This window comes from Chelmon rostratus, chromosome 17 (assembly GCF_017976325.1).
Source record: "Chelmon rostratus isolate fCheRos1 chromosome 17, fCheRos1.pri, whole genome shotgun sequence".
Taxonomy (NCBI): Eukaryota; Metazoa; Chordata; class Actinopteri; order Chaetodontiformes; family Chaetodontidae; genus Chelmon; species Chelmon rostratus.
This window is the reverse complement of record NC_055674.1, coordinates 11,330,021-11,356,871: the sequence shown is the minus strand read 5'-3', so window position 1 is coordinate 11,356,871 and position 26,851 is coordinate 11,330,021. Positions and strand designations below refer to the sequence as shown.

At 47.8% G+C, this 26,851-nt stretch overlaps 1 protein-coding gene across 2 annotated transcripts; it reads right to left on the bottom strand.

The window, feature by feature from the left end:
• Positions 1–518: 518 nt before the first annotated feature.
• On the bottom strand, positions 519–20,682 carry pdgfab (platelet-derived growth factor alpha polypeptide b). 2 transcript variants are annotated; one of them, XM_041957810.1, is made up of 6 exons: positions 19,994–20,669; positions 18,666–18,762; positions 14,063–14,197; positions 12,630–12,820; positions 4,245–4,371; positions 519–2,883 (listed from the first exon to the last, which is right to left on the bottom strand). In XM_041957810.1, the coding sequence occupies exons 1-6, from the start codon at positions 20,054–20,056 to the stop codon at positions 2,870–2,872; spliced, it is 627 nt and encodes a 208-aa protein (XP_041813744.1). In that variant the 5' UTR covers positions 20,057–20,669; the 3' UTR covers positions 519–2,869. The 2 variants fall into 2 exon arrangements, with proteins under 2 accessions (XP_041813744.1, XP_041813745.1); XM_041957811.1 differs by lacking the exon at positions 14,063–14,197 and having other exon boundaries at positions 19,994–20,682.
• Positions 20,683–26,851: the final 6,169 nt, after the last annotated feature.

Sequence of the window (26,851 nt, the reverse complement as noted above, 5' to 3'; positions counted from 1 at the left end):
CGGAAAGTGCAGAGGAGAGAGACTTTCATGTCCCTTAGCTCTGGGATTAGGGTGATCTGCTCGGGCAAAAGTAATAAAGCCCCCAGCACCTACTGTCTGCTGCTGGTGGATCCTCGAGTAAAGCCCAGCTCCTGCTCAGCCTGCAAGCTTGGGAAAGCTCACATTTCCTGGATACACCACCATCACATCCAGCTCCTGTCCTGCCTCCTGTGGCAGCACCAACACATGTGGACTCCACTCATTTGAGCTCTCATAATCTATCTTTTACATTTCTGCGTATTACAGTTATTTATAAAGCTTAAAATAAAGTCTGTTACCAACGAAGGAAAAACGGTCAGGTTTTTCTGGTGCAGGATGGCCCCTCTTCCTTAATATTGCTTATCTAATTTTACTTCCATAAACCCCACTTGGTGCACATTAGACCATTTCTGTCACTAGTGCTGCACGACATCCTGTTCCTAAATATACCGTAAAATACAGACACAATGCAGACAAATTATGGGACTCAACATTCAGTGAACAGTTTCATAAGCAGAAATATATTTATTGTTGAAAACATAAATATATAAATTATGATTATTGCTGTCTTTAACCAATGGAAGCCCAGGAGAAACATAATAAGGGCTTAGTGATGGCATAATGGCACTTTCTTTAATCAAATAGCGTGGTCCCTGGTTTACTCAGAACACTATTTTACATTGATGTGAATGTGAACAGTGATGAAACATCAGCTTTATAAATATAGCACCAGTCAACTGATGGTTAGCTCATTCACAGGGGAGCTGTGTGTATGTGTGTGTGATCTGACGCACACAGCTCCGCAGAAGCTGATACAGCCATGTCTCTCGTTTGACTTTCACTTGACTCACTTCACGCTGCAGTGACTAACCCTTTCGTTAGAAAAACCTCCGCCGAACTTCCTCATTCAAGCACTGAGTGCAAGACGACTGCTGTTGTTGCACTGCCTCGTCCTGGTTACACATTCATCACTGTTACAGGAACTGGTGAGGAAGTAATCGCTCAGGTTCAGGGCGGCGCTGCTCTGTTTTCAGGCGCTCATCGTCACCTGTCCTGACGGTATGCGGCTGCATAAGGCGTGAGCACCATCACGGGGTGGAGTGATCAGAGATTTGTCCTCCTGTCAACAGAGGAGCAAAGCCTGGCTACACAGGGAGCCCATTCATGCACTTGTCGATTTGCTTCGCTCTCTCATTCACTCTTTAAGGTGGACTTTGCTCCTTGCTGGTACAACATGCTTGTGAAGCAGAACGGGCGGGCATCTTCCTTATCAACGTTAGAGTGATATGGGTGAAAAATAGCCTCATGCAGGAGAGAAATCGTGTGTGAGTGCACACGCACACACACACACACACACAGCCTATCCCACCTCATACACATGCACACTAGAGTCACTCTAGCATTTTTTTTGTGAAACTGGCAAGAACACACTTTAATGTGCTGTTTGCATGTTTGTGTGAAATGTCACTTGTTACATTGAAGATTGGGCAGTGCTTGTCATGGCTGTAGAAAAAGCTGCAGTATGGACATTCACTATGAAGTTGCCATGTTTGAGCCACTGTATCCCCACTGATGCACACGGCCTCACAAGCACTGGCAGCCTTTTCTCCCTTACATATTCCACCACCTGCCCACATTTTTGCATCTCTTCCAATTGATTAAATACAGGCATTCAACCACAACAAAAAAATAAACATAATTCCTGCTTGGATATAAGTAAGCTTAATATATTTCATAACAAAAATAAAGCATCTTCCTGCACTGACTCTCACATGTCCTCCTTGCACACATATATCCAAACCATATACAAGACTTGACATCATTCAGATATACTGTAATATAATAAGAAACATGGATGACAAGAATAACATCGACTAAAAAAACAAAATGACATTGAGATTGTGATGCTGATGGTTACAAAGAACCACATTGAACTCTTGCGCTTCTCCAGAATCATTCAAACATCTTTTTTGTTCTTTCTTTCTTTTGTACTGGAAGAGACAGAAAGCAAACGTCCACACGTATAAATAGTTTGTAAGTAGCGGCGCATCTTCCTTCTCAAATTTAACTGTACATAGCGAGTGGGCAAAGTCACAGACCGCCAGGGGTCTCACTGAAGATTTCCTCTTTACTCGGAGCAAACATCCCAAAACTCAAAATGTTTGATACTCCATAAAGTCTTTTGAAAAAAACAAAACAAACCACACCTCCATTTGCCGTCTATCTCTCTCTCTCTCTCTCTCTCTCTCTCTTTCTCTCTCTCCCTCTCTCTTTCTCTCTCTCTCTCTTCTCTCTGTATTGTTTTCCTATATCCCTCTTTCTTTCATCCTTCCTGTGTATGCAAGAGTCATTTAAACAGGGCAGGGCACTTTTATGTTGCCCAGCAGGAGGTCCTCCACCGCTGTTTTGGAGTCTGAGCACCAGATTCCTGTGAAAGCATGTCCATCTGTTTCATGGCCATTTCTGTTGTGCGTCTCGTTCAAACAAAGTCTGCCAAAATGTTCAACACAAATCCCTTTCATCATCTCCCTTCGGCCTCTTTCTGCAGCTCTGCGGCATCTTTCTCTTCTCTTCTGAATCAGCGGCGGGGTTCAGTTGTCTGGGTGGGTGGCGTACCACAGAGGAAGACATCACTGGTTACTGTTTTTTTTTAAGGAAAAGCACCTTTGGCATCTTATTTATCTTTGTCTGCTGTCTATTTTGTCAGTCTTCCGTCTTTACACAAGTTTTTTTTTTTTAGTTTTGAAACGAAGGTTGCATGGCAGTGGGGAAGAGGACAGAGCAGGTCTCCTGTTGGTGGCATCCTCTGTTTAGGTCCCTCCCACACTGAAGTCCCTGGTTCTGATTGGTCTCACCTCACGTCCACTGTGGGAGAGAGATAACAAGCTGTGATTAGTATCAGAATTTTGCAAAACAATGCATGAGTTTCATGAAAAAAAAAATCAAATTAGATTTTTGCATTTTGTGCCCAATTGCAACAATTTGTCCATGCATTTCAACCAAGCTGACACAGCACACAAAAGACCCACGATGTTCTGAATCATGTTTCTGCAGGCATCATTATGTCCGGTCAAAATGTGTGTGTCATTTTGCGTGTGCCCAAAGTAAAGGTTTTGTGGTACTTTTTATTTTTATTTTTTCAAAAAAACTCTCTTTTAGTTACAGACAGAGATGAGAGAGAATAAATACTGTGATGACAACATGATAAGGTGAGCGAAAACAAAAGTGGTGTGTTTTAAGCAGTGAAACAAACAGTGACAGACAGTGGGTGTTGTCTTACTGTGCAACACAACAAAAACACACAACCACATGCAAACACGACACTGTGACACAAGCAGATGCATGTAGTGTGCATAATCAGCATGCAGCATTGGGGCATTACTCCTTAGCCCTCCCTCTTCTCACACTGATTGGCTGTGACGTGATTGGCGATGGTGATTGGCAGGCCCTCATTGTGCCCTGATTGAGCCAGTGCAGTGCCAGAAGGTGAGAGGACGCCATGGTGCTAAAGTCCTACCTTTTCCCTTCACAGCTCTCCAGTGGACTTAGGTAATGAGTGCAACTCTATTATGTTGCCAATAAATCCTTGCTGGGCTTTAGTTTTTTAGGTTTCCTTTTTTTACCTTTAGCCCTACGGTGGCCTGAAAACACAAAGTCGGGATAGGAAGGAGGGTTAAAAGCAAGAAGCAGGGTTTATGGCACAGAAAGAGGTACAACAGCCCTGGGACAGAAGCAGAGAGTGCAAAGATATGACACACTATAAATACTTGAGATGCCTTATCAGCACACATCGCAGCGCTTATCTGCTCCCAGGGAGAGAAAGGCTTCAGATCAAGGCAATGGCGGATTTACCTGCTGTCATGCCAAGCAGCCTTTGGACACCCTCCCTTAACACACAGACTCGCATACACTTTCACACACACATTCTCGCCGAACGCGGCACAAACACGCAAGCTTTACAGTTTTGCAATAGCGGGCCACCTCACAGGTGTGTCTGTCTGTTCGGGAGCAATCATAGGAAAGGGTCATCCAGTGCAAAGCCAAAGAGCCAGACAGAGAGAGAGAACACGAGACAGACGGAGGACGGCAGGAAAGCATGATGATGCATGATGAGGCAGGGCAGGACTCAGTGATCAAACTTAGCCTCAGAGTGATTTTTCTGCAAAAAGTCAACCATTTGCGATAATGTGAGAATGACGTATAAAACCTTTGAGGGTCAGATTTACCTGTCTCTGCGTCTGAGTGCTCTACCACATGGTGCTGTGACGTGCACACGCACTCCAGGTGGTCTTCTAACCGCACAAAGACCTCTTTCAGCTTGGGCCTCCTCCTCACGTACTCCACCTTTGCTACCTGTCGAGAAGAAGAGAGGAAAGGTTAGCTCCAGAGCCCGCTCCGACGCCATCATTACTCTTCGCCGTGCGTGTGTCGTCAATGAATGCACACACTCTTTGCCCATCCGCTAGCATCAAGAGGCGTAGCGCTGTGACTGATGACTCTTTCATAAACCAATTCAGAAAAAAAACGACAGCCGTTGCTTCGCCTCGCTGTGTTTGAAGTGTGACGGCAGCATTCCTCAGACGCTGGTGCACTGAGTTCTGCTTGCTGTGTGCTGTATGGGCTGTTGATCAGGTGTGTAAATACTGAATGGAGTGTACGACCCTGTCAAAGCAAGCTCAAACAATGGGAGAGAGGAGATTGAGGGTAGGGGGAGCGGCATATGCCCCTAAGGCACAGGGAAGGTTTACCCTGGCAGGAGAAGAGAGGCTGGGAGATCCCCCCCTGCTCCAGGCCTGGAGCATCCACATCCAGACAGATACACACCTAAACTCCTTCGCCTTGTTCTGACATGTAGGCTGGTTTTAAACCACATTAATACTTCTTCATGGCTTAGGGAAAGTGTTGCTTAACATGTGCATGCAAGAAATACAGTTTACATGGCCTAATCTAAGCAGTAGAAGCCCAGGAAGCAGCCCTTCCAATCTAACAGACACAAAAGCAACGCAGGAATTCCTATCCTTCAGTCCAGCTAACACCCTCTCAGCTTAACACAACAGGGCCGACCTCCACTTCCCGCCCAACCACTAGTAATGAAAAGGACCGATCCTCGGAAGGTTGTGAATAGGCTATGTTGATTAAAGCTTAGATGAAAGCTGAAAAGAGAAGGTTGCGTGGAGGTTATGATGATCTTGTTGTGTAACTGAGGGGAGGCGGCTTCATGCTTTTCCCTTCTCTGATCTGAGTGCCAAGGGCAGGTAACCTCCTCATCCACCACTGAGGGCCTGGGGGCCACATGGAAACAATATTCCCTGCTTCACCTATCTTCCTGGTCACTGCACGAGAGAGGATATTGGCTGACAATCTCCCTGTGCTCTCCGGTGTTATGAACAACACGGTTTTTCAGTCGGCATGAGGCTCACACACGCACAGACGCAGGGCCAAGACTGACGAGAGGCTTTCTTCCTCTCTCCTGTAGAGGCACACCGCCAAGGCTGGCTCTCAGCGGTGAATTAGTCATGCGGACAAACGAACATACCAATCCCACGTCTGATAAAACAAAGCATAATGTTGACATTCGCGCAGCTGGAGCTGCTTGGTGTCAGTGCCGCAACAATGGCTGGAGGGTCATCTGGTGAGGGGCCGGCGGTTTCGCCAGCCGCTCCTTTGCAACAGTTTCTTTCCATGGAGAGAAGGGGAAGAGCAAGAAGAGAGGGAGTGAAAAGAGAGTAAGCAAGCAGAGGAGGTATGCAGTGAGCAAACAGAGGACAATGGTGTCTGGGTTAGCGGTGGTGTATTTGTTGTTATCGGCCCTGACGGAGAGAGAGAGTGGGTGAAAGGGCCAGAGCAGGGAAGAACTGAAGGAAGGTGGACCATCACTCTCAGGGTTAGACCAGGGTGTGTGTGTGTGTGTGTGTGTGTGTGTGTGTGTGTGTGTGTGTGAATGCAAACAGAGGGGGTTATTTAAGGAAGGGAGAGGAGCGACTGACCATGATCATGACTGGCGTAAAATGACATTCATGTGTAACCTATTAACATTCAGTTTCCCACTGACAGGCTGGATGGGGGAGTCATCAGAGGCTTATTGTAACCTAGCAAGCGTGCAGACAGCGTCACAGAATGACACACATTTAACAGGAAGCCGCTGCTAGTATTTGATCGAATTATCTGACTGAAAAATGGAGGAACAGGGAAACGAAAGGAAGAAGGAGGGATGATAGATCTCCGCTCTGCTGCTATTGGTTCCAAGAATCCCTAAACAGAAGGGGGTTCAAAAGTGGCCAATGGGGAGCTGAAAGAGTCAGCCATGTCTACTGAGGCAAAATGAGTAACATGCACACACACACACACACACACACACACACACTCTTCTAGCCAAACAAACAGCTATAGACAGAAGTATAAAACGATGGGCCCCCTTGCTTAGAGGCCCAGTGGTTGGCTTGTCTCCTTGCCCCTCACACAGCAGGGTTAAAAACACTCCCTGCAGCGGTTACTACACACACAAAGGCACACACACACACTTTGATATTTGCCTGTGAGTGTGTATAACTGTGCTATAATACTTCTCAGCCAGCCCCGGCTCTGCCCGCTTTGTCAACACTCTCTTTCTCTTCCTTGCCTCGTTTCCTGTTTCACGTGTTATGGGAATCTGTTGATGCTACAGGAATGGCGGCGTCCACTTCTAGAGTTTTTCCACTTTACGTCCATATATCCTTCTCCTGTCCTCCATTTTTAGCCACTCCTTGACTTCTGTACAAAGAGCGCCGGCTTCCGATCCGGTGCGGAGTCAATGACTTCCCACATAAAACATACATCAGAAAGAGACCCCCATGCTACGCCGAGGGGCCCCACACTGTCTTTGTATAAATCAAGCAGCGCTAAACTCCCTAGAAAGCCGGGGCCCTGAGAAAGAGTACCCCGAGCGGCTGTGGAATGATATCCGATCCAGAGGGTTGGGGTGAGGCAGGGGGCTCTGGGAAGTGAGCACCCCCTTGGTTTGTCCTCAGTGTCTCTGCGGCCCTCCGTGTGAAGCCGGTTGTCCCGCCGAGCTAATTGGGAATTCCCTGAGCACGAAGCACTGATGAGAGCATGATGGAGGGGAAAATTTTACTCCAGCCTTCCAAGGAAAACACAACAGGGATGTGGATGTGCACCGCGGGCCATCGTGAACTGGAACAGTGACAGAACCGAGCGAAAATAAACAAGGATGCATGCGTGTGTTTGGAGAACGGAGGGGTGGAAAGAGGCAGAGTGGGCTGGCAATTCATTTATCAGGAGGGGGAATTAGGCGAGGGAAACATTCAGAAAAAGAGCTTGTGTTTAGATGCTGTATCTGTCTGTCTGACATAAATGTCAGCAGCAATGACACAAAAGAAAGGCAAGATGATCTGCAGAGGGAGAGATGAAGTTAGCTGAGACAACCTGCTGCTGCACTCTGCCTCAGTCCCCCCCCACACACACACACTTGACGCAGGGAAAGGGTTATCACAGGCTATGTTTGAAGAAGAGAGGAAGCATTTATCATGTCACAAACGGGTCTGCAGTGCCACAAAAGGCCCTTCATGGCACACAGCTCTCTCCACCCCACTCACACACACACACACATTAATATACCTCCAGATGTGAATATCTATCTGCCCTTGACCACATCGTGCACTGCGCTTCCCTCCTCCTGCCAAACTATCATGCAATATCGAATATCAAAGCATCTATAGACATGTGATCCTTCACTTCATTTCTTCCCTGCTTCCCATGTCGTCCCAGAGCAGAGGATCGCAGATGATAAAGACATTACTGAGCACTTAGAAGAGGGAAAAGTAAATAAGATTATAATGAGAGAGCGCGAAAAAGATAGAGTAAATGGCAGAGACTGACAGAGGGGTAAAATTAGAGAGTGGGAGATGGCTGTGCTGCAGGAGAGAGACAGAGAGAGTGAGGAGGGAGTGAACAACTATTTCACATAACAGACAATCAGACTCCAAGACTGAGGGGGACTGAGCGGAGAAGAGAGGCGGAGGGGGAGAATGAAGTCAGAGGGGAAGAGCGAAAGGGAGGACAGGAGAGGAGGAGTGAAGGAAAGTACAGAAATGAAGTAAAATATGATTAACATACGGCTGCTACTTTTCCGGCTCACGCTGATGCATTCCAGCCGGTGTGGCAGTAGCCAAACTCTCCGGCTTCTGGCCTGGTCGGGACGCTCCCATGGTCTCTGACCCACCCAGCAACCCCCGCCGTGTACGCCACACACACATTTATACACACACACAAACTCCCTCACCCTTCTTCATCCAGTAGACGAGTTGAGTGAATCAAAGGGAAAATAATTCACAGCTGCACGGGACTTCAAACAGGGAGGCCCCTCTTTCCCATCTGAACCCCCCTGCCCCCCCTCACGTAATCCACAGGACCCCTCAGACGATCATAAATCATGCTCACTGTATCACCGTCACACTGTCTTTTATTTATGAAACACCCCGTAAGTCAGGGTCCCACACAACCGCAGGGCTACAGCTACTGCTTCCCCCAACACCCGGATCTGACCCGCTGTTGCTGAGGTAACTGTCAGTGTGTGTGTGTGTGTGTGTGCATGTGTTTGTGCGATGGGGTCGGGGCCAGTGCAGGGAGATGTGTGGACCCCCACACTCAGCACTGTGGCTATATCCGCCTGGCCTCTATCAGCCTCCACTTTGATCCAGCAGCCATCAACACTTCATTACTCTGCGGCCCGTCTTCCTCTTGCTGCCGCTTCACACAAATGGCCTTGTCCCTGCGCTGCGGTGGGGGAGTTAACGTAGCATCGCATAGAGCGCTCACACACACACACACACAAACAATCTCTTTCCTGGGTTTACACAGATGTGCGCTGACGACCCTCTCGACCTCTGCAGAATACTGGTACGTATACTTCAAGGACCATCAAAAGTTTCCAGCTACTAAACCAAACCAAATGAGAAAAACTGAACTTTATTGTTGGCAAATTGTGCCATACTGATTCCATTAAGGCGCCTCCTGACAGCAATGAAAAGGGTTAGTTCTCATGTTTTGCTTCTATTTCTGTCAATTGTGTTAATTTTGAAAATTAGAAAATGTAAATACCATTTACAGCACAAACACTGTAATTTAGCCATTTCTTTACTTACTTTGTGGGACTCAAGGGTGTAATTAGCAGCTCATTTAAGCTTACTCTCTGTTTTTCTTTTCACTTTCTATAACATGAAGCACTCTCTGAGCTGTCCTTAACACAAGAAGAGGCCCCCGTTTACTGTCAACTGTATATTCGTGCAACAGAAAACACGAGAAAAGTTTTGGATTTACTGGATTACCTAAACCGAGTACCACAAACGCAATCACAGATATCACAAGCAGCCATTTCTGTGCCTGCTTATGTGGGTTTGTGAGTGAGAAAGGGGAATATGATGCACGTACAGACCACATGTACTGCAGAAGCCTTAAGAGTTAATGAGTGAGAGGATGAGTGACAGCTCCATTATTTGCCTGGGTCATGGGCTGTTTAATCAGCCCCATAGGAAGAACAAACAGAGAGGCATTTAGATTCACACACATTCGTACGCACAGAGGCTAATGCGCAAAAGAATGCAAAAGTGCACGTCGAGATCGCCGCCCAACTCTCTTTCTGTCCCACGCACACCTTGTGCACTGTCGTCTCCTCGGTCCTGCCTGTCCAAAATCAGCAGTTGTTTTATGAGTGAGTTCGTCTAGCGAGCCTCGGAGCCAAAAGCACTGAGAAAATCATCAGATATACTGGACACAGCTGCAGGGAGGAGGAAGAACACGGGGAATACAGGAGAGATGAGGAGAAGGAGGTGAAAAAAGACAGGAGAGAGTAATAACCAAAGGAAACAAGTGGAGTTTGATAGAATTTGTCTTGTGCTCTCACAATGCCAATGATATCCTATTTCTGATATTTACTTTCATGGCATTTCGTGTCATATCTAGAACATAACTCTAAGAACGGTATGACACAAAAATGCTGACAAAGGGGCCAAAATGTTCTGCCAGCCTTCTGTGATAAAACACCAGAGGAGAAAAAGGATGAAATCTGGAGGAATCACTTCAATGGAAAAGACAGGGGAGAGCCAAGATGCTGGGATAGGGGGAGTAAATATGGTGTCATTGAAAGTGCAAAAGGAGGTGGGGGTGAGGGAGGAGTTACAGGAATGCTGGGATGATCGAGTCTGAATGCATAAAAACTCATTAAAGATTCTCTCCTCTGTCTGTTTCCAAGCCTCATTGGCTGTGGCCTTCCTGCGCCGAGGCATGCTGACAACACAAAAACAGCCGCGTAAATAAAGTTTTAAAGATAGACCCATGACAGTGATGGACCAAAGTGCAAAAGAAGTTCAGGGGAAATGCAAAAGAATGAAAAGAGGGGGAAAGAAAAAGCAGGAAAAAGAAACCGAGTGAGATCTGCCCCTTCGCCTCCCTCAGGCTAATCCTATTTAAAGTTGCCTTTTTTATTACCCCGCCACCGAACAGGACAGGCTTGTACAGTACAGGGCCTGCACAGACCCGTTCTCTTTTTTTGGGTCCGCAGCATGAAAAAGGAAAGAGGGAGAGAAACAGAAGAGGGGGAATAAATAAATAAAGGTGCATTTGGACAAATGCAAAGTGGCATGAGATGGAAAGAAACACAGTGAGTGTGTTCTTTTCCCATCCTTGGCCAGCAGAAGGAAAACAAGTCAGGCCCAGGGTAGACGGGCAACATTTTTAGCTTTCTAATAAACGGAGGGAGAAGCACAAACTGAACCCCTATTCAGACTGCTGAGAGGACAGACAGGGAAAAAAAAAAAAAAAAAAAAATTGGCAAGAGACAATGTTTCTCACACACAATGTCGTGAATGTCTCCTGACCGGAGCGAGCCCTGACGGGATGACCTTTCCAGGGATACAACGCCTCGCAGCCCCCCCCCCCTCGCCCGCAGCTGGAACCACATGGAAAAACGACCCCCAGTCCACCACGCCTGAAGGTCCCTCTCCCTCATCTACGCGCTCATTTTGTCCTCAGTGTCATGAGGGGGGCACGGACGAAGTCGCATGGATCACGGCATTCCACGAATAGCTGAATCGAGCCTTATGATGTCTTTTCCGCCGTCGTCAGTGTCTCTCCATCCGTCCTCGTCGCTGTGATCACAGACAGAGCTCCCATTGAGGATGATAGGCCCCGACTGTCTGGCAGACGGAGGGACAGACAAGCTTGACTGCAGACAGACAGACACACAGGGCTGTGCTGTATATCAGAGCTTGACGCTCTTACCGCAATATGAGTCAGCATTTCTGACCATAAACCCCGCGCCCTGGATGCAGTGCCCTGTGCCCTACAATGGCCGTCTTGTCAGCGTAGCCTTACTGTCCCTTACTCTAAGACTAAAAGAGGAGGTCAGAGATCCCTCCAATCCATGCTGAAATCTCCCTGACCTGTGCCAGTGTGCAGGCAGCAGCGGGCGGGTTGGTATTTGTTTTATTACTCTGCTGGTCTATTGAGGCGGCATCTTGAAAAGCCTGCATGAGGAGCAGGAGAGAAAACAATGTTCCAGCGCCCATGACCGGACAAGATCACGATGATTAAAGAGAAGAGACAACAGAGTGAGGAGAAACACAAACACAGCCAGAGTGTTCCATGCTATCCTGTTTATCCCCGCTTGTCTCTTACTCTTACAGAACAGAGCACATAACTACCATACCTCCGAAAAGAGCTGCGCACCGGCTAACAGTCTGTAGTGTAAATACAGCAGAAATACGTCTCCGCTCCAGCCACGGTGTCTCCTCTGATCCTGAGCAGAGGGACGTGTTTTCGAGCTATCGGTGCCAACAGGCCTCTGAGAACAGTGCAACCCCCTTCAAACCCTCTCTCCTTCTCTTTGTCACCTCGTCTCCTCCAGGCTCCCTGTTTCCAGAACAGACAGAGGGCCAAACAAACAGAGAGCGGAGACATAGCTGTGCAGCAGCCGGTGACACTCAGACATTCTCAAGGTGCAGGAGACTGTTTCTCCCTCCCCCCCTCCTCCCTCTCTCTCTCTCTCTCCGCCTGTCTTATATCTTGGCAGGAGCATCCCTCTCTGGTCGACCCTTCAACAGATGTCCTGGCCGGAGGTGCCAACAACGCGCCCTCCCGTCCCCTCTCTCCTTCCCTTCCTCCCTCCCGCTGTCCTGGCACAGCCGCCCTGGCCTCTCGCCAAACATGGGATAGAGTGATGAGGAGAGAGGGTGGTGATCGGCTGTAATGGAAGGAGAGGGGCGAGGGGGTAGCGGAGGTAAGGTGGCCGCTATCTGGGTGCTGGCCAAGGAGGTAGAATGAAATCAAGAGGAGCTGTGAGGGGAAAGGGAGTGAGGTAGGAAAGAAGCGTGAAGGAAGACAGGTTAACCCTGCCTCACACATGATTTACTTACCTGCTGAGAGGGGAAGTGGAGGAGATTTGTGTGTGGACGTGGGCGTGTTTGTGTACTAAATGAGGTGATTATGATATACATATTGTGTATTTAACCTTGCAATACAGTAATGATTCAGAGTGATCATTATGGGCATTGCAAGTCAACAAGCATGCAGACGATTTTTAGTGTAGGAGTGTGTGTGTGTGTGTGTGTGTGTCTTACCTTAACGGTGCGGTGGTGCTTGCGGGAGGGGTGACAGCGCATGTTGCTCGTGTTGCAGCAGCCTGTGCAGCGCTTCACCTCCACACAGGGGGGCCATATCAGGAAGTTGGCAGACGTGGGGTCCACCTGGCTCCTGGGGATCTCGTAGATCACCGTCCGCGTCTTACACACCGCCGGGACCGCCTCCTCTACTGTAGGGAAGACAGGGGAGAGGGAGGAGTCGAGTTAACGGTCTGCATGAGAGTTCGGTGACACATTTTCCGAGATGCGAGCGCGTGCTGATGTATTGTTGTAATCCGTCCTCTTCACTCCCAGCTGCTTCACGCATTCCTTCACTGCTCATTATTTGATGACTCACTTGATGTGGGAGCTGTTCGTCCTACCTCAGATCACACCCAACCTCCTTTAAGGCTGTTAAGGAGACAAGCTATCCAAAAAGCTGATCTCATATCAGCTAAGAAGCTTTGGGATCGACTCTGTCAGACAGAGAGAGACTGCTCCTTTTGTTCAGAGCCCTCACTGGGGTTAATGCAGCGTGACTAGGCCAGAAAACCTTTATGTCCGCCAGTGGGAAATCTAATAATGGCCTTTGACCCCGCTGGCCATAGAGAAAAGAGGAAGGCATTAAGGCAGTAAGCATTCATTTCAGATTTAATGCTCTGACAGGCACTCAAACCTAAAGATGTGACAGAGAGCATACAGTAAGATACCATTATGTCGTAAAGATGATCTGTGCATCGTGTACAGAACTTGAGGGCTTTTGTGGACGACTGCCAAAACAGTATACTGTATCATACACTTATCATACAGCGCACATACATGAAATACGACCGGCCACTTTATCCTGCGGTGCTTTAAACACCGCGCTGCCGGGAGAGATGTGAGGAACACGCAGCCAGTCACACAAACACACACACACTACATGGTATTCTCCACGCCTCGATCAGATATCGTACCGCGTGGCGTTTTATGAAGAAATCTGACTGAGAGCCCAGGCGAGCTGCAACTTGAGCCTTGAATGCCTGGAATTTCCACGCTCAAGGATATATTTCTCCCCTGACGCGTGTGTCTTAGATCTGCAAGCCTCTGGCCAATTAAAAGGCTTCATGTCAGACGTCCTCGTCAACCTCGCGCACCAGTCTTGCTTCTCATGATTCCTTGATTGCCATAAATACTGGGTAGATGTCTTCATTAGGGTTCCTTTTATCCACAAAAAAAGCAGTATAAAAGCCACTAACTATTAGCTTTGTTTGAAATTAGTGTAAAGTGATCGGTTTCATCTGCTGGGAACTCATATTTAAGATGAGGTTATTTTCAGGGCATCATGACGCTGTAATAAGCCGCGCCAAGTTGTGTTGTATATAGTGCCAGATGTAATCATGATGCAACCTCTGAGCTGCACAGTGAAGCAGACAGTAGTCATTCAGTCTTACCGATGCTCCTCTTGCGGCGACTGTGGAGCTGCGAGCTCTTCAGGTCGTTGTAGTAACCAGGATGACGGGAGTAGTTCTTATGGTGGTTGTGGTGTTTGTGGTGCTTGGGCTCCTCGATGACATCGTTTCCCGTACCTCGTCAAAACAGAAGCCAGCCGTATTAATAATGTCACACACACACAAAAAAGGGAGAACACAAAGAGCTTATTCAACCCATAAACCGAGCATGAGTCTGTTAACCGCCGCTGCCGCTTTCACTGCGTTGAATGACTGTGGTAGGTGGCTTGCTAGGCCTCGCCAGAAGGCTGCATATGATCTGGTATTGATGTTTCATATACCCCTTCCACAACAAACAACGTGTCGGTTAGTCACACGACCATAATAAGATGGCAACTTCCTGCTGGTTTGTGCTGTACGTAACACATGCTTTGATTTCCTGGAGGGCTTAGGGTTCCCTTCTTCGTGCTGGCTGGCAGGCGGGCAGGCAAGGGCGACTGCTGCTGATGACATAAATTGAGGTAAACAGTCCAGAGTACACAGGGTACAGGCAGGAGACACCGTTTTACACAGACCTCTGTGTAATTGCAAGCCCTCTGTGTCAGCCTCGCTCGCTCATTTGGCTGAACTTTCCCAGCAGGAATGAAGCATCTAGACGCAGGTGAGTCAGCATGCTCCTTCAAAAACAACCAGCTTTCACAGAAACACAGGGGACTAAAGTGGTCATTTGACAGGTGGTACTCAGCCGCCATTATCCCTGCACCTAATTAGTGGTTTCGTGTCTCTCATTTACCTTAAAATGTTTGCTTTTTCAATCATTCGGAGGCTTGGAAAAGTACATGTTTTGTTATGCTGCAGTGGTAGCTTCTTAAAGCTCCCCAACTCCAGTCTAATATAGCCAGCTCAGCTTATCCACAGTCATGGTCATCTGATAAAGCTTGCTTGTTTTGGTCTCCACCCAGAATATGAGGTGTATTACAGACGAGTGCCAGTGCAGCAATAAAACGATAAAGCTCGTTCGCAGGATACTGCCCTCTCCCAAAGAGCAGAGTCTGAGAGTGTTTGCTAAGTGGGTGGGTCTACCTGTCTGTAGGTACAGCACACCCTCCTGCCTGGCTCATACAATCCTACACCTGTGCACTTAACATAAACACACGACTGACAACTACAAAAACTCCTCTTATTATCCTCCATAACATGCTAAAACCCAATGTACACCAACATGACAAAGCTTAGACACGGGCAAACACATTCCGCTCCTCCAGCTCCTTTGTGCTGTGACCAGAGTCATCTGAAGGGATTTCCTCTACCTATGCATGGTCCACCTCTGGGATTGGTTGTTTATTTGCTTTTGGATGCCTTCTTTTTGCAGGTTGGCCCCTCAGTGAGAGTGGAGGGAATTTCCTCTGAGCCTGTCGTGCAGTCAGTCAGGCAGCCAGTGACCCGGAACCAGAGGTCCACAGAAAGGAAGTGTTGGCTGCAGCTGAGGCCTGGAGTTAAGCAAAGGGCTGAGCTATCAGTCTGTGAAGCCAGTATAGCCACCATACATACACACACACACTCTCCAGACACACACCTACACTGTCAGCACTGTCAGGTGGACTCATTGTGACAGCAGGCAACAACCTTTTAACACTGCGGGTCACTGACAGAGCTCCCACTGTGTCTCCTCTCACTCTACCACACCTATCCCTCGCTTCATCTCCCCCTGTCAGAGGAGGATGGGAGTGAGGGAGGACATCACACCAGTGGCCACCCGGAGACACTTTGTGTCAAAGCTGACAGGAGAAAGGCCGCTAGGACATAAAGCAGTCCTTTATAGACTGCAGAGTCCTCTTTTCAGCGCAATAAAAGGACCTTTCTGTTGGTTTTTTCCTTTACCATGAAAGGACGGACGAGGAAAACAGGGAGAGAAGGAGTGACCACGCAGGTAGATGCAGAAGAAATAAAGAGAGGTGGGATAAGAAGAGAAAGGTGGGGGCCATGGAGGACTAGAGTGAGGGGTTGCTGGTCCCAGGTGACTAAGAAGTAATAACCCGCCTGGAGCGTTGTCAAACGGAGACAAGAGGACAGGAGATAGTCTCCCGCCATGAATCAGGCTTTCATGACTCGCAAATTACTCCCCCCATTAGCTGAGGGCCTCTGCCCCCTCCCTTTACTCCTCCTCCTCTCTTTCTCCATCTGCTAGTACAAATAACCAACATGTTGTTGACTTGTTGTAATAAGTGCCTCTCTCTCTCTGTCTCCCCTCCTTGTTTCTGTGTTGTCAACAGTTACAGGCTGAGTTGACAAAGTGCTAGTTTAGGTTCATATGAGCAAAAGGTCCCCGCTGTGGGCGTGAAAGCAGGTAGAAAGCACAATAACTATGTTTTCGAGGCACTGCAGGTTCAGAGGAAGTGCTGCCAACTGTACCAGAGGTAAACACACTGCCAGCTTGTCAGAAACAAAGCAGATTGCACAACGTTTGGAGTGAAGTGTAGCAGGAATACAACCTCCAGAATCCTCCTCCACCTCTGCCCCATGCCAAGAGTCAGGTTCCCTTCTCTGTCAAAGTCCTTCACTGGGAGAGATAAGAGCAGGCAGGCTGGGGGGGCCGCCGAAGGAGCGAGACAGGGATAGAGAAGAGGAAAAGCGAGGAGAGGAGCACCTCAGGGGCCAGACAGCCATCTGCAGACTTCAGCAGGGTCATCTCAGCTGTCAGTCAGGGCTGAAGACACCTTCCTCGCAGGACGTGTGCACATAGACACAAACAAATGAGGGCGCACTGAGCAAAGCAGCACTAAATGAAAGGCACAGCCTGCAGACCTTCCTAGTCATCCTGACAGATATGTCCCTCCAGGCTGAATTATAAAGCCACCCCTCCAGTGACAGCTACTGACAACCAGTCTAGTCTGTCTAGATCAATAGAATGCAAAAACGAAATAATTGTGCCCTTCAAACACGACATCAAACACGGCATCAGCTGCGCACCTTCCAGGTGCCAACATGTAAAGGCTTAAACAAACAACTCATGTTAGCCCTTCCTTTCTCCTCCCCCAGTTGACATGCTACGCCATGTACAGTTGGGCCTATACTGGCAGCTTTACTGTCCCGGCCATCCGCAACAAAAGCTCTGAAAATACCCCTCTGGCTGGCGTCAAAGGTCTTTTAACGGGCTGGCCTGGGCCGCCAAGCCGGCCCTCAGACAGATTTATGTCCTCGTAATAATAATCAGCCTACTACTGTTACCCTGCAAAACATTCCTCTGTTTGAAGAAAGACATGTTAATTCAATTATAAACACCTCTTCTCATGCTAGAGGCACTCCGGGGATCTATTCTGGGCTCGGCGCAAAGTGGGGTGACCACTTGGTGTGGAGTGCAGGTTGGTTTGATTGTGAATTAATAAATTCAACACACTAATGACACAGGAATATTAGCCCTAATTGACACGTCCATCAGAAAAGCCACTCCGTGGTCATACAGATGAATACTTGAGACTTGAGTGAAGACCAGCGCTTGTGTTGCTTTGCTGAATGTTAGTTTTGAGGTTACTAATGAGCTATGACCAGTGAGGTAACTTACATCACTTTGGCCTGTTAAAGCAAATTTAGTAATTACCTATTTCCATCAACATATCTTCAGGGGGAGAGCCTTGAATTTGATATATGGCCGGAGCCTGTGTAAATAGAGGCTCATGTGAAGGCAAACAGCTTTCTCCAGTGCACCCCTGTAACTTAATCTAAGACAGTCTGAGACAGGCCGGTCCCCCACCACAGAAGAAGCAGCACCTCCAAGAACCCGAAGCTGAAGAAGACCTGCGAGTCCCCGTCTCTCTTTACAGGGTGACATGTGTAGCAGTCTGGTTGCTATAAAGCCAGTTTATTGCAGCAGCTGAAAGAATATGCACAAATAAATGTAGGCCAGTGAAAGTCCAGCTTTGTCACATGCGCACAGTAGATGCACCAATCGCGGCTACAGCGTTATCACGCACGCCAGGGCTGCGCCTCAGGAGCCATAACTCTACTGACTTCCTGCTGAATCTAATATGCAGAATGAGCCAAAACAACAGGTATTCACGTATGATCACTCAATCCACTAAACCAGCAGGACGGGCAGAGTGCCTGCGTGTTATTTCATCAAATGTCATGCAAACAGCAGTTTCCGTCAGCTGCAAGCAGAAGAGGATCCATGAGTGATGACAGCATATTATCAGCAGCTTCTGTTATTGACCACAATGACACCACAATGGCTGATGGTTTCCCAGTAATGATCATTTTGGATCTGACCTTTGAATGAATTTATGTGATAGTTGGATGACTTTATCCTTAAGCCATCACATGTTGTCTCACTGAGGCAAAAATACATGGAAAGTCCCCATGCGAGGTGACTAGACCAGGTAAGTTATAAGAAGGTTATATTTGAATATGTTTCCACAATAGAGCATCTTGTTTCAGCCAACAAAGGCATGCTGCTGATGTAATCATGGTGCCGCTGGTTTTAGGTGCACCCAGTACTACGTGTTGCAATATCAACAATAGCAGCCTCACATGTGAACAACATCCAGGGTTTCAGGATTTAAAATGTAAGCAAGGTTTACTGATGAAAGTATCAAGAGGCAGAATTTACCTACGGAGTCAATGTCCAGTAGCCGCTGGAGGTCGCTGATGCTGTGGATTTCACTGTGGGACAGTCTGTCTATCAGCTCCTGGGGAAACTCCACTTCCTTTAGGGGGCGGAGGGGCAAAGAAATCAAAGAAGAGATGGAGGTTAGTGATGAGTCGGGTCAGTGGCAAAACGTCTAATTGTTTGTCTGTATAAATAAACGTGGTGGGTTTAAACAACCACCGGGAAGAGCAACTTCGCAACTATGTGCCAACTGCAGCTGGCAGATCTGTCCCATTGCCATACGTTCCCCTCACGCGAGAAGGTGGTGCCGAACCCCCTTGAGAAATTATGCAATTTAAGTAGGCTATGCCTCGCAAAGGAGCCCGTTTGCAGGCTCTGAGGATAATACATCACATATTTTTGTTAGGATCTTCTGGTTAGTTCGGCGCACAGATAATTGTAGAGTAAGCACTATTTTTCTGTAAAATTACTATTTTTAAGACAGATTTCCTTTGATGAATTGTGGGAAACCTATCATTAAAAATTAAATTGTGCTAGTACAACTACTGCTTTGAGCATTAATTGGATGCCGAATTAATAAATAGATCCCAATAAGCACCCAAAAGGCTTGGGTTATGATTCGACTACGCGGACGCGATACGGCATTAAAGCGTCTGTTTTCTAAAGGAAATTCGGAACAGTACGTGTGTCCCGTGCGAACGGCATCTCGCCACACTTTGCACTTGTTGCGGTCTTCAAGCACCTCAAGTCGAGCGAACCGCGCAGCCTTACAGGAACAGCGGCTATTTATATCGCCCCGAGCGGTTCCCATGAAAGCGCCTAGCCCAACCAAAACGTTTGCCCGCCGCTGGCTCGGGCTGCGAACACATTTGGCACAAAAGCCAAAAATAACTGCGATATGTGTCCGAGCGCGGACGCGATGTTTGTTCTCGAAAGCGCGCAGTCACTGGCCCTCATGGTGACTGCAGCTCGAAAAATGAATTCCCGTACTCACACTGGTCTTAAAATAGCCACTTAGTCTAAACTGCACTTGTATTTATTTATTTTTGGAATAGACGCGTTTGATCAGTTTCAGGTTCATTCACATGAAGGATGGCTTTAAATTATGCACTCTGCGTGATCACAATCTTATCTTCTAGCCTAATTACAGGCTTTAAATCAAGAGTTGGAGCTATTGCTCTTTAGTTTTCTTTCTCAGGGCATCAAGTTGTGGTGTGGGGTGTTGGAGAAATGCACCCTCACAGGAATAAAAACCCTGCACCAACTGTGGCATGACATGGGACCCAGCCCCGTCCCTCCCTGGCTGTGCGGAGTCCTGGTAACTTTACCTCAGAGGTGGCCAGCAGCAGGTACGTCGTCCACAGCAGGAAGGAACAAAGTGCGGCTCTCATCTCCCTTTAATTTCGATTTAACCCCGTGCGAGAAAAAGGTGCTGTTCTGTAGGAGCCGCAGAATCGCTCCTGGCCCCGCAGGATCCACAACCATCCCCTCGGGGAGAGAAAGCGGGGGTGTCGGAGCGGCTCAGACTCTGTCAGACTCCGTGCTGCACTTGCTCGGACGCGGCTGAAGAGGCTGCAGGTCTGATTCTTATTCACATTGGACCGCGTCCTCTTGAACCAGCTCTGCGCGGCGGCTCGGCATAGCTCCTCAGGCGCAAGTGGGACAATCCCAAGAGACAAGTCTGACGCGCATTGCACTTGTCCTTCACCCTCTGACAAACAGGCTTCACACTTCAGCCAAGTTTACTCATATGTCTTGATTTATCTGTTAGAAGCAGACAGAAGTAAGACGCACGTTTATTTTCTCTATGATAGTGTTTAATAGTCCTAAAAGAATATAATCCAAACGAGAAGATCCTCTCATGGGGGGGAAAGTTGTCCGGTCGTGCTATCCAGAGCCTGTCTTGCAGCAGTCTGCACAGGTCCTTGGCTGTGTGGGACTCTGAAGTGAATGGAGTCGGAGCGCCTCTGAGCCGCTGGATATAGAGAGCCAGCAGCTCCGTGCCCGTTGCGCCTCCCCTCGCTTTTCGGTGTTCGTGCATCCACTCAGTGAGGAGAGCTGGTTGGCTGGCTGGATGACTTAAGACTCAAGAGTATGTCCCCATCCCCCTTCAGCCCGTGTGTATGTGTGTTTGTGTGTGTGTGTGTGTGAGAGAGAGAGAGTGTGTGTGTGTGTGTGTGTGTGTGTGTGTGTGTGTGTGTGTGTGTGTGTGTGTGTGTGCCCTTCTGCAGAGAGCCCATTCAGAGATTCAGGCTGCAATCGATATTGATTATCACTGATTTGAAAGGATGCAAAACTGACCAGTAACTATGGACAAACTGAGATAAAAAGGATGAGGATGCTGATGAAGATGAATCATCTTTGTCAACAGTAAGGATGGTGATTGAAATAGAGCAAGTGAACAATTCCGCGTGTATGAAATCACTCAGGATGTTTCACGTTCATCAGGATGTTATCAAAATTGGACAAAGCAGACAAAAAATGTGAAATGATGACGACTGTTACGGTAGTGATGATGGGGGTGACTCATGATGTCTCATGATGATGAGACAGTAACACTGGCGCTCTTTGTGCATATGAGTTTAAGGCTAAACAACCCAGTTATGTATTATGTCTGGACATGTAGTCCTTATCAGAAGAAAGAAATATGTGTAAATTTGCCATAAAGCAAGACAACTGGCAAGTGTGGTGACATGTGACGGTGACAATGACCCAGCACTGTCTTAACCATTTAACACCCGTGCGTGTGGACATGATTCTGGGACGCAGGAAGCAACTACTTCACGGCAGGTTAACAGCAGACTGGTCTTAACTTGCTGTGAGGAAGCTGGAGGCCGAGCGGCGCTGTGCTGGGAGGTCTGGGAGAAGAGCCCGAGGGCCCGATAAACGAGACATACCTGCGGGAGCAGGGGCGCAGACAAGCGTGCACACACATTATCAGCCAGAGGTGACAATCAGCGGGGAGCCACAGGTCAGCCGACCAGGTGGTCTGCCCTCCACCTCGTCCATTCAACTGGATCGTGTAGGCAAGGCCGGCTTGAGGGCGTTGTGGCTGGAAACGCTGCATGGAGAGCAGCTGGTGGAGTGATTAATGTAACTATTTTAAAAGGCCTATGAAATTCATTTTAGGATGGCACCAATGCTGTAAAATGTATTATTTTTATTAGAAATGTCTCTGCCTAAGCCATTTATGCGACACATTGCTCCTGTTGAAGCCATCGATTGCTCCTCACATCAACACTGTGTGAGTAATCATATACATTAAAGTATGTGATGCTGTGGCAAAATGACTAACGCCGGCCGGTGACAGGCAGGTTCATCATCATCATCTGGTTCATGGTATGCCTCGGTGTCGTCATGGTTACGGCCCAGGTCAGCCTCCCCGCCTGGATGTGCACGCTCCGCAGAGAGGCGTGAATCATGCTTTTTGTGGGTAAACACTTTGCATCGTGGTGGGAAAGTGGGAGTCAGAGGAGGAGGTGAAATTGAAATCTCTCACTTTCTCCCTCCTTCTTTTCTGCGTGAGCTATTAGGCAACATGTTTACTGGCAACTGAGGTCTGTGTACCTAACAACATTAACCCCATTAAATGGTTTTATGGATGCTGGTGCACAGTAAATCAAGCCATAAAGACGCTGTGGAGAGGACGTTCTCTGAGTGAGGTGATGACTCCCGTTGCACCCCCCCCCCACCCCACCCCCCCACCCCGGGGCCACACATAGTTCCCAGTGAGAGACGTGTAGGAAAAAAAAGGGGGGAAATTTTCTAAGAATGCGGTGGATATGAGTTGCGCTGCCTCTGGGGGATTGGAGTGTGCCTTCGGATGAGGTCTGTCTGTTCATATCATCCATTTCCAGAAAAACAGGGAGTGATCTGTTTGACGAGCGGTGACCTTGAGAGCCAAAATATCTTTAAGCTGCGACTGGAGGGTTTTAGTTTTTGAGTAAACTGCAGGTGAGCTCTGTGTCAGAGTAACTAACAAGGATTAAGGAGAAGGAAAATGAGATGTTATAATGAAATGTGTCCCATGTTATATACACTGCCTGTACAGGCATCCTCTCATCTATAGTAATTTGGAATATTCTGCTATATCATTTGGTCTGGTTTATGGACAAAATCCTAATATACTAATTCTAAAATAAAACATACCAGACTCATTAGGCATTTAATCATCATCCCTGAGCTAATGAAGACCCTGTGAAGTCAGATCTGGTACGCATGTATTTGAACTTTACTTGAGTATACTTTACTTCAGCTACTTTTCACATTGCAATGTTTCATCCCCTTCCTGATTTGGTGATGATGAATTTTATTTTTTTTCTGATACACTAAAGGAATAACTTTTCCTTTGTGGGATGGGGTAATTCTGCCACCTTAAGATAAAAAAACAAACAAAAAAATAAAAACCATGCACTTTAATGCAGAAATATTAATCAAAAACATTATTTGTATACTAGTAAAACACTCATAGGGACCATTTTACATAATGAGTACTTAGTACGTAGTTACAGTGGGCAGGTTTTTGAGTGAAGGACTCTTACTTGTGGAGTATTTTTACAGGGTGGTACTGATATTTTTACTTAAGTGATCTGAATACTTCTTCCCCCACTACCTGTGTGTGCCTGAAAAATGTCTCTTTGCTGTGATATTCTTTTATCATCCATAGTGTGCTACAGTCCTGACACCTTTTGGATACGCTCAAAGCAAAAGACACGATATCTCATAACAGTAAGTGTTATAACACGCACATTATCATCCATAACCCGATCACAACCTGACCCCAGTGAACTCTGAACCTGCACAGAAAGCAAAGAACCTCACTCTGTTCAGCGTGCAGGGGAACCATAAAAAGATAGCAGAGCTGAAAATAGAAACTCAATATACTGATAGCCACATATTCACCACCAGTTATGATACCTGAAACTGCTATATTTCCTTTCCAGTGAAAGCTATTACATATTTTCCACTGGGCATCCCTGGTCTATTACACCTCATCGTATCAAAGACCGAGCAGATTACCGAGTGGATTGCCTTGCAACACAGAAACAAACACAGATCTTAACCTGGTGTCTCCCCCCAGCACCACCCAGCCACATCATGAGCACGCATGAGTCACAAGGAGCAGGTCCTGCCGAGTGATCTCCTCCCTCCTCCCCGGGGTAGAATTAGGCTCCGCTAACTAAAGCCCCAACTGCCTCATCAGTGTCTGTGATGACAAAGTCGATTCCATTAGTGGGCTGCGTGTTGGTGTTTTTAGCGTGAAGCTGTGTGTTATTTGACACGAGCTTGTGTCTTCTAATAGGCCCATTAGAAGCAGCGCTAACATTTATGGTTGGGTTACTCATACACACACACACACACACATACACACACACACACACACGCAGACGGGTAGGTAATTCAGGTGAAATTTCCCAGGAGCAAAGGTACATTCCAGAGGCTGGTAGCGATATAGATTGGACTTGGAAATTATCCAGAGCAGAGTGCATATCCAGGGCAACCTCCTCACACATAAACAAGCAGCCGAACATAGTGCACATACACACTGTCGCGCTTAGAGAGACTCAAACACACACTCTCGCTGCTTGTTCACTTGAATATTAAGCAGTGGAGGGAGGCCAAGTACAGCAGCCGTACTTACAACTTACAACTGATCCTAGACGCAGCTGCTCTTTTATAGGGACGATTACTGGCAGCCATTTACAGGCCTTCATCTCTCTAACATGCATAGCAACCTGAATGAAGTGCTCTGTGGGGCCTCCCAGCGTCCCTCTGGACCCCTTTTCCTTTAAGGCACTATAGGTGTGCAGGCATTCACAGGGCACAATGCCCAACTGCTCTTTCATGAGTCTCGACCGCGTAGTCAAGTCCACCCCGGGGCTCAAAAGTTATGCCGCATGCACACATAAGTGCACAAAGCTGCTGCTGCAAGGTATGCAAGGCAAACGTCCAGCTGCAACACATTATACATTACAGCAGCACACTTCAGTTGTTAAGGGACCGCGGCATCCTCCCCGTGTGATCTCCAGATCTGTCAAACTGCGGTCTGCTCTTGTCATAACTCTGCCTTGACTTTTTCACTCTGTGCACCTCCATGAAAGCCGTCCTAAGAAGGCTAGAAAATAGGTGTTCAGTGTGAAGGAGAAATGGCACGGAGGAGAGAAAATACTGGGAACACGCTGGAAGAAATCCCAGCGTGTGTTTGCACGTGTGTGCTTCTGCAGCCTCAGCATCCAGTTCCGGCGGGCTCCGGGGTCTGACCCCGTCGTTCAGGTCAGAGATGGGCTCCTGGCCGCTAACTCGAACCGCAACAACCGCGGAGGAAGCAGCAAACTGCAAGCCTCAGCTCCAGGTGCTGAAAGGCAATCCCACTCAGAAACTTGTAGCTCGGGTATGAATGCATGCATGACTTTTCTCATATACACAAATCTACGCTTCCACAAACTCTTGCCCCGACACACCTGCGCTCTCTTGTGCGCGTTCTCCAATTTCTAGAAATGGACAGACAGACAGACATGAAGCAATTCGGGCACAAGTTCTTACATGCAGTTCCCCGTTCCCCCTGTCCCAGATCCTTTTCCCCTTAAAACACTGCCTCTTTATTCTCTATGAAAAAAAAACACACTCTTTCTTCGCACACACACACTCACACAGAAAACAGGGGACTTCCAGCCACTGAGAAATAGCAGCATAATTGCCGGTGCTCTGTTGTCTATCAAGACCTGACCTTTCCAACATGTGTGTGCCGTGTTGGGAGCAGTGGGAACCGGCAAGGAGGAAGACAGGGGTCTCCCCGGCTCTGTGGTGGTCTGACCCAACCTCCCCCTTCCTTTCTCCCCTCCCAGCTCCCCCCAAAACTCTGGGAACTCCCACTGCGTCCCCATGTTCTGAGGGTTCGGAGGCGAGGAGGGGTGGACACAGCTAGCCCACAAATCAGAGTCTTGGCAGGGGGACATCAAAGGCGAGACAGGATGATGTGGAAAGGACAGGGGGAGACAGAGTTGCCCTGTCTCACTGCGGTCCCCATGGGGACGGAGGAAAATTTGAGGTCTATGTGCAGAGCCCAGACATTATAGTGGCACAAATGTAAGCTTTCTGCTGGTGCCAGTGGGAAAATAGCTGACTAGTATTGCCTTACATGAATCCGCGCCTGCAGTAAGGACGTTAAAGAATGAAATATATACAGTGACACACTCATAATAAACACATGAGAGTTTATAGGATTATGCATCAATGGTAGGCGGAAAGAAACGGCTTTGACTAGCAGAGAAAAGTCATCCAAACAAATAGCAAGAAACTAATATCAAAAGTAGATGTGGGGTCCGTGACGGAGCCTTATATGAAAACAAATCAAAAACATATCGTAAGAAAAATGGATCCCTCGCAGGCCCAATGACAAGACGCCTTTATGTCACTACATGACAGACAAGCTCAGCTCTCAGAGGGGGCGCACAAAGCTGTCCTCAGAAATGTATTAGGAGCCTATAAGCCCATAATTACACCAATTGGCATGTCAGATGGGGCTTTCGCTTCGTTATTTACCCTTCCTTCTCCCCTTGTCTTTCACTAGCCATCGACCGCCCCGCTGATAGCGCAGGGACCATGAGATGGGGGAACTGGTGGTGGCTGTGATAGTGATGTGCCTGTGGGAGGGGGCAGGGCTCTGTATCGGCGGGATTAAGGAGAGATTTCTCTGCTTGACTTGACCGACATTAGCTGTCCGCGACAGAGATGGAGAGGAAAAGACTAGGATGGACGGAGAGGAGGAGGAGAGGAAGGGTTTCGAGGGTTTGAAGGAAGAGATGCCGCTAAAAGAAAAACCCCTGGATTAAAGAGTGATTAAGACCAGTTTGAGAATCCACTTTGGTGCACCTGGTTATTCACCGCTTCACCGTGCGCCAAAGGCCAGTACGGCTTGAGGTAAACCATGACCTAGAGCAGGGCCCTGCACTGTGTTTGGGACTTTTTCCTCAACACTGCGCCATTCCTATAGCAACCACACCTTTCTGAGCCATGAAGGCACTTAACCTCCAGGAGAGAAGAGCTGCCCATTTTATTGGCCGTACTGTGATGCTGTTTCGCACGCATCGTGGTAACGATTAACAGCGTTTAATGCGAGCCCCCCCCCTGCTCCAGCGAGCACCTCTGGAAGCAGCACTATAGCTGCTTTTACAAATAATTACAGC

Coding starts and splice junctions, on each gene's coding strand:
- pdgfab (XM_041957810.1), bottom strand. CDS start 20,056: ATGAGAGCCGCACTTTGTTCCTTCCTGCTGTGGACGACGTACCTGCTG. Junction 14,198..18,665: donor ACTGGACATTGACTCCGTAG/GTAAATTCTGCC, acceptor TGTTTTGACGAG/GTACGGGAAACGATGTCATC. Junction 4,372..12,629: donor AGCACCACCGCACCGTTAAG/GTAAGACACACA, acceptor TCTTCTCGACAG/GTAGCAAAGGTGGAGTACGT.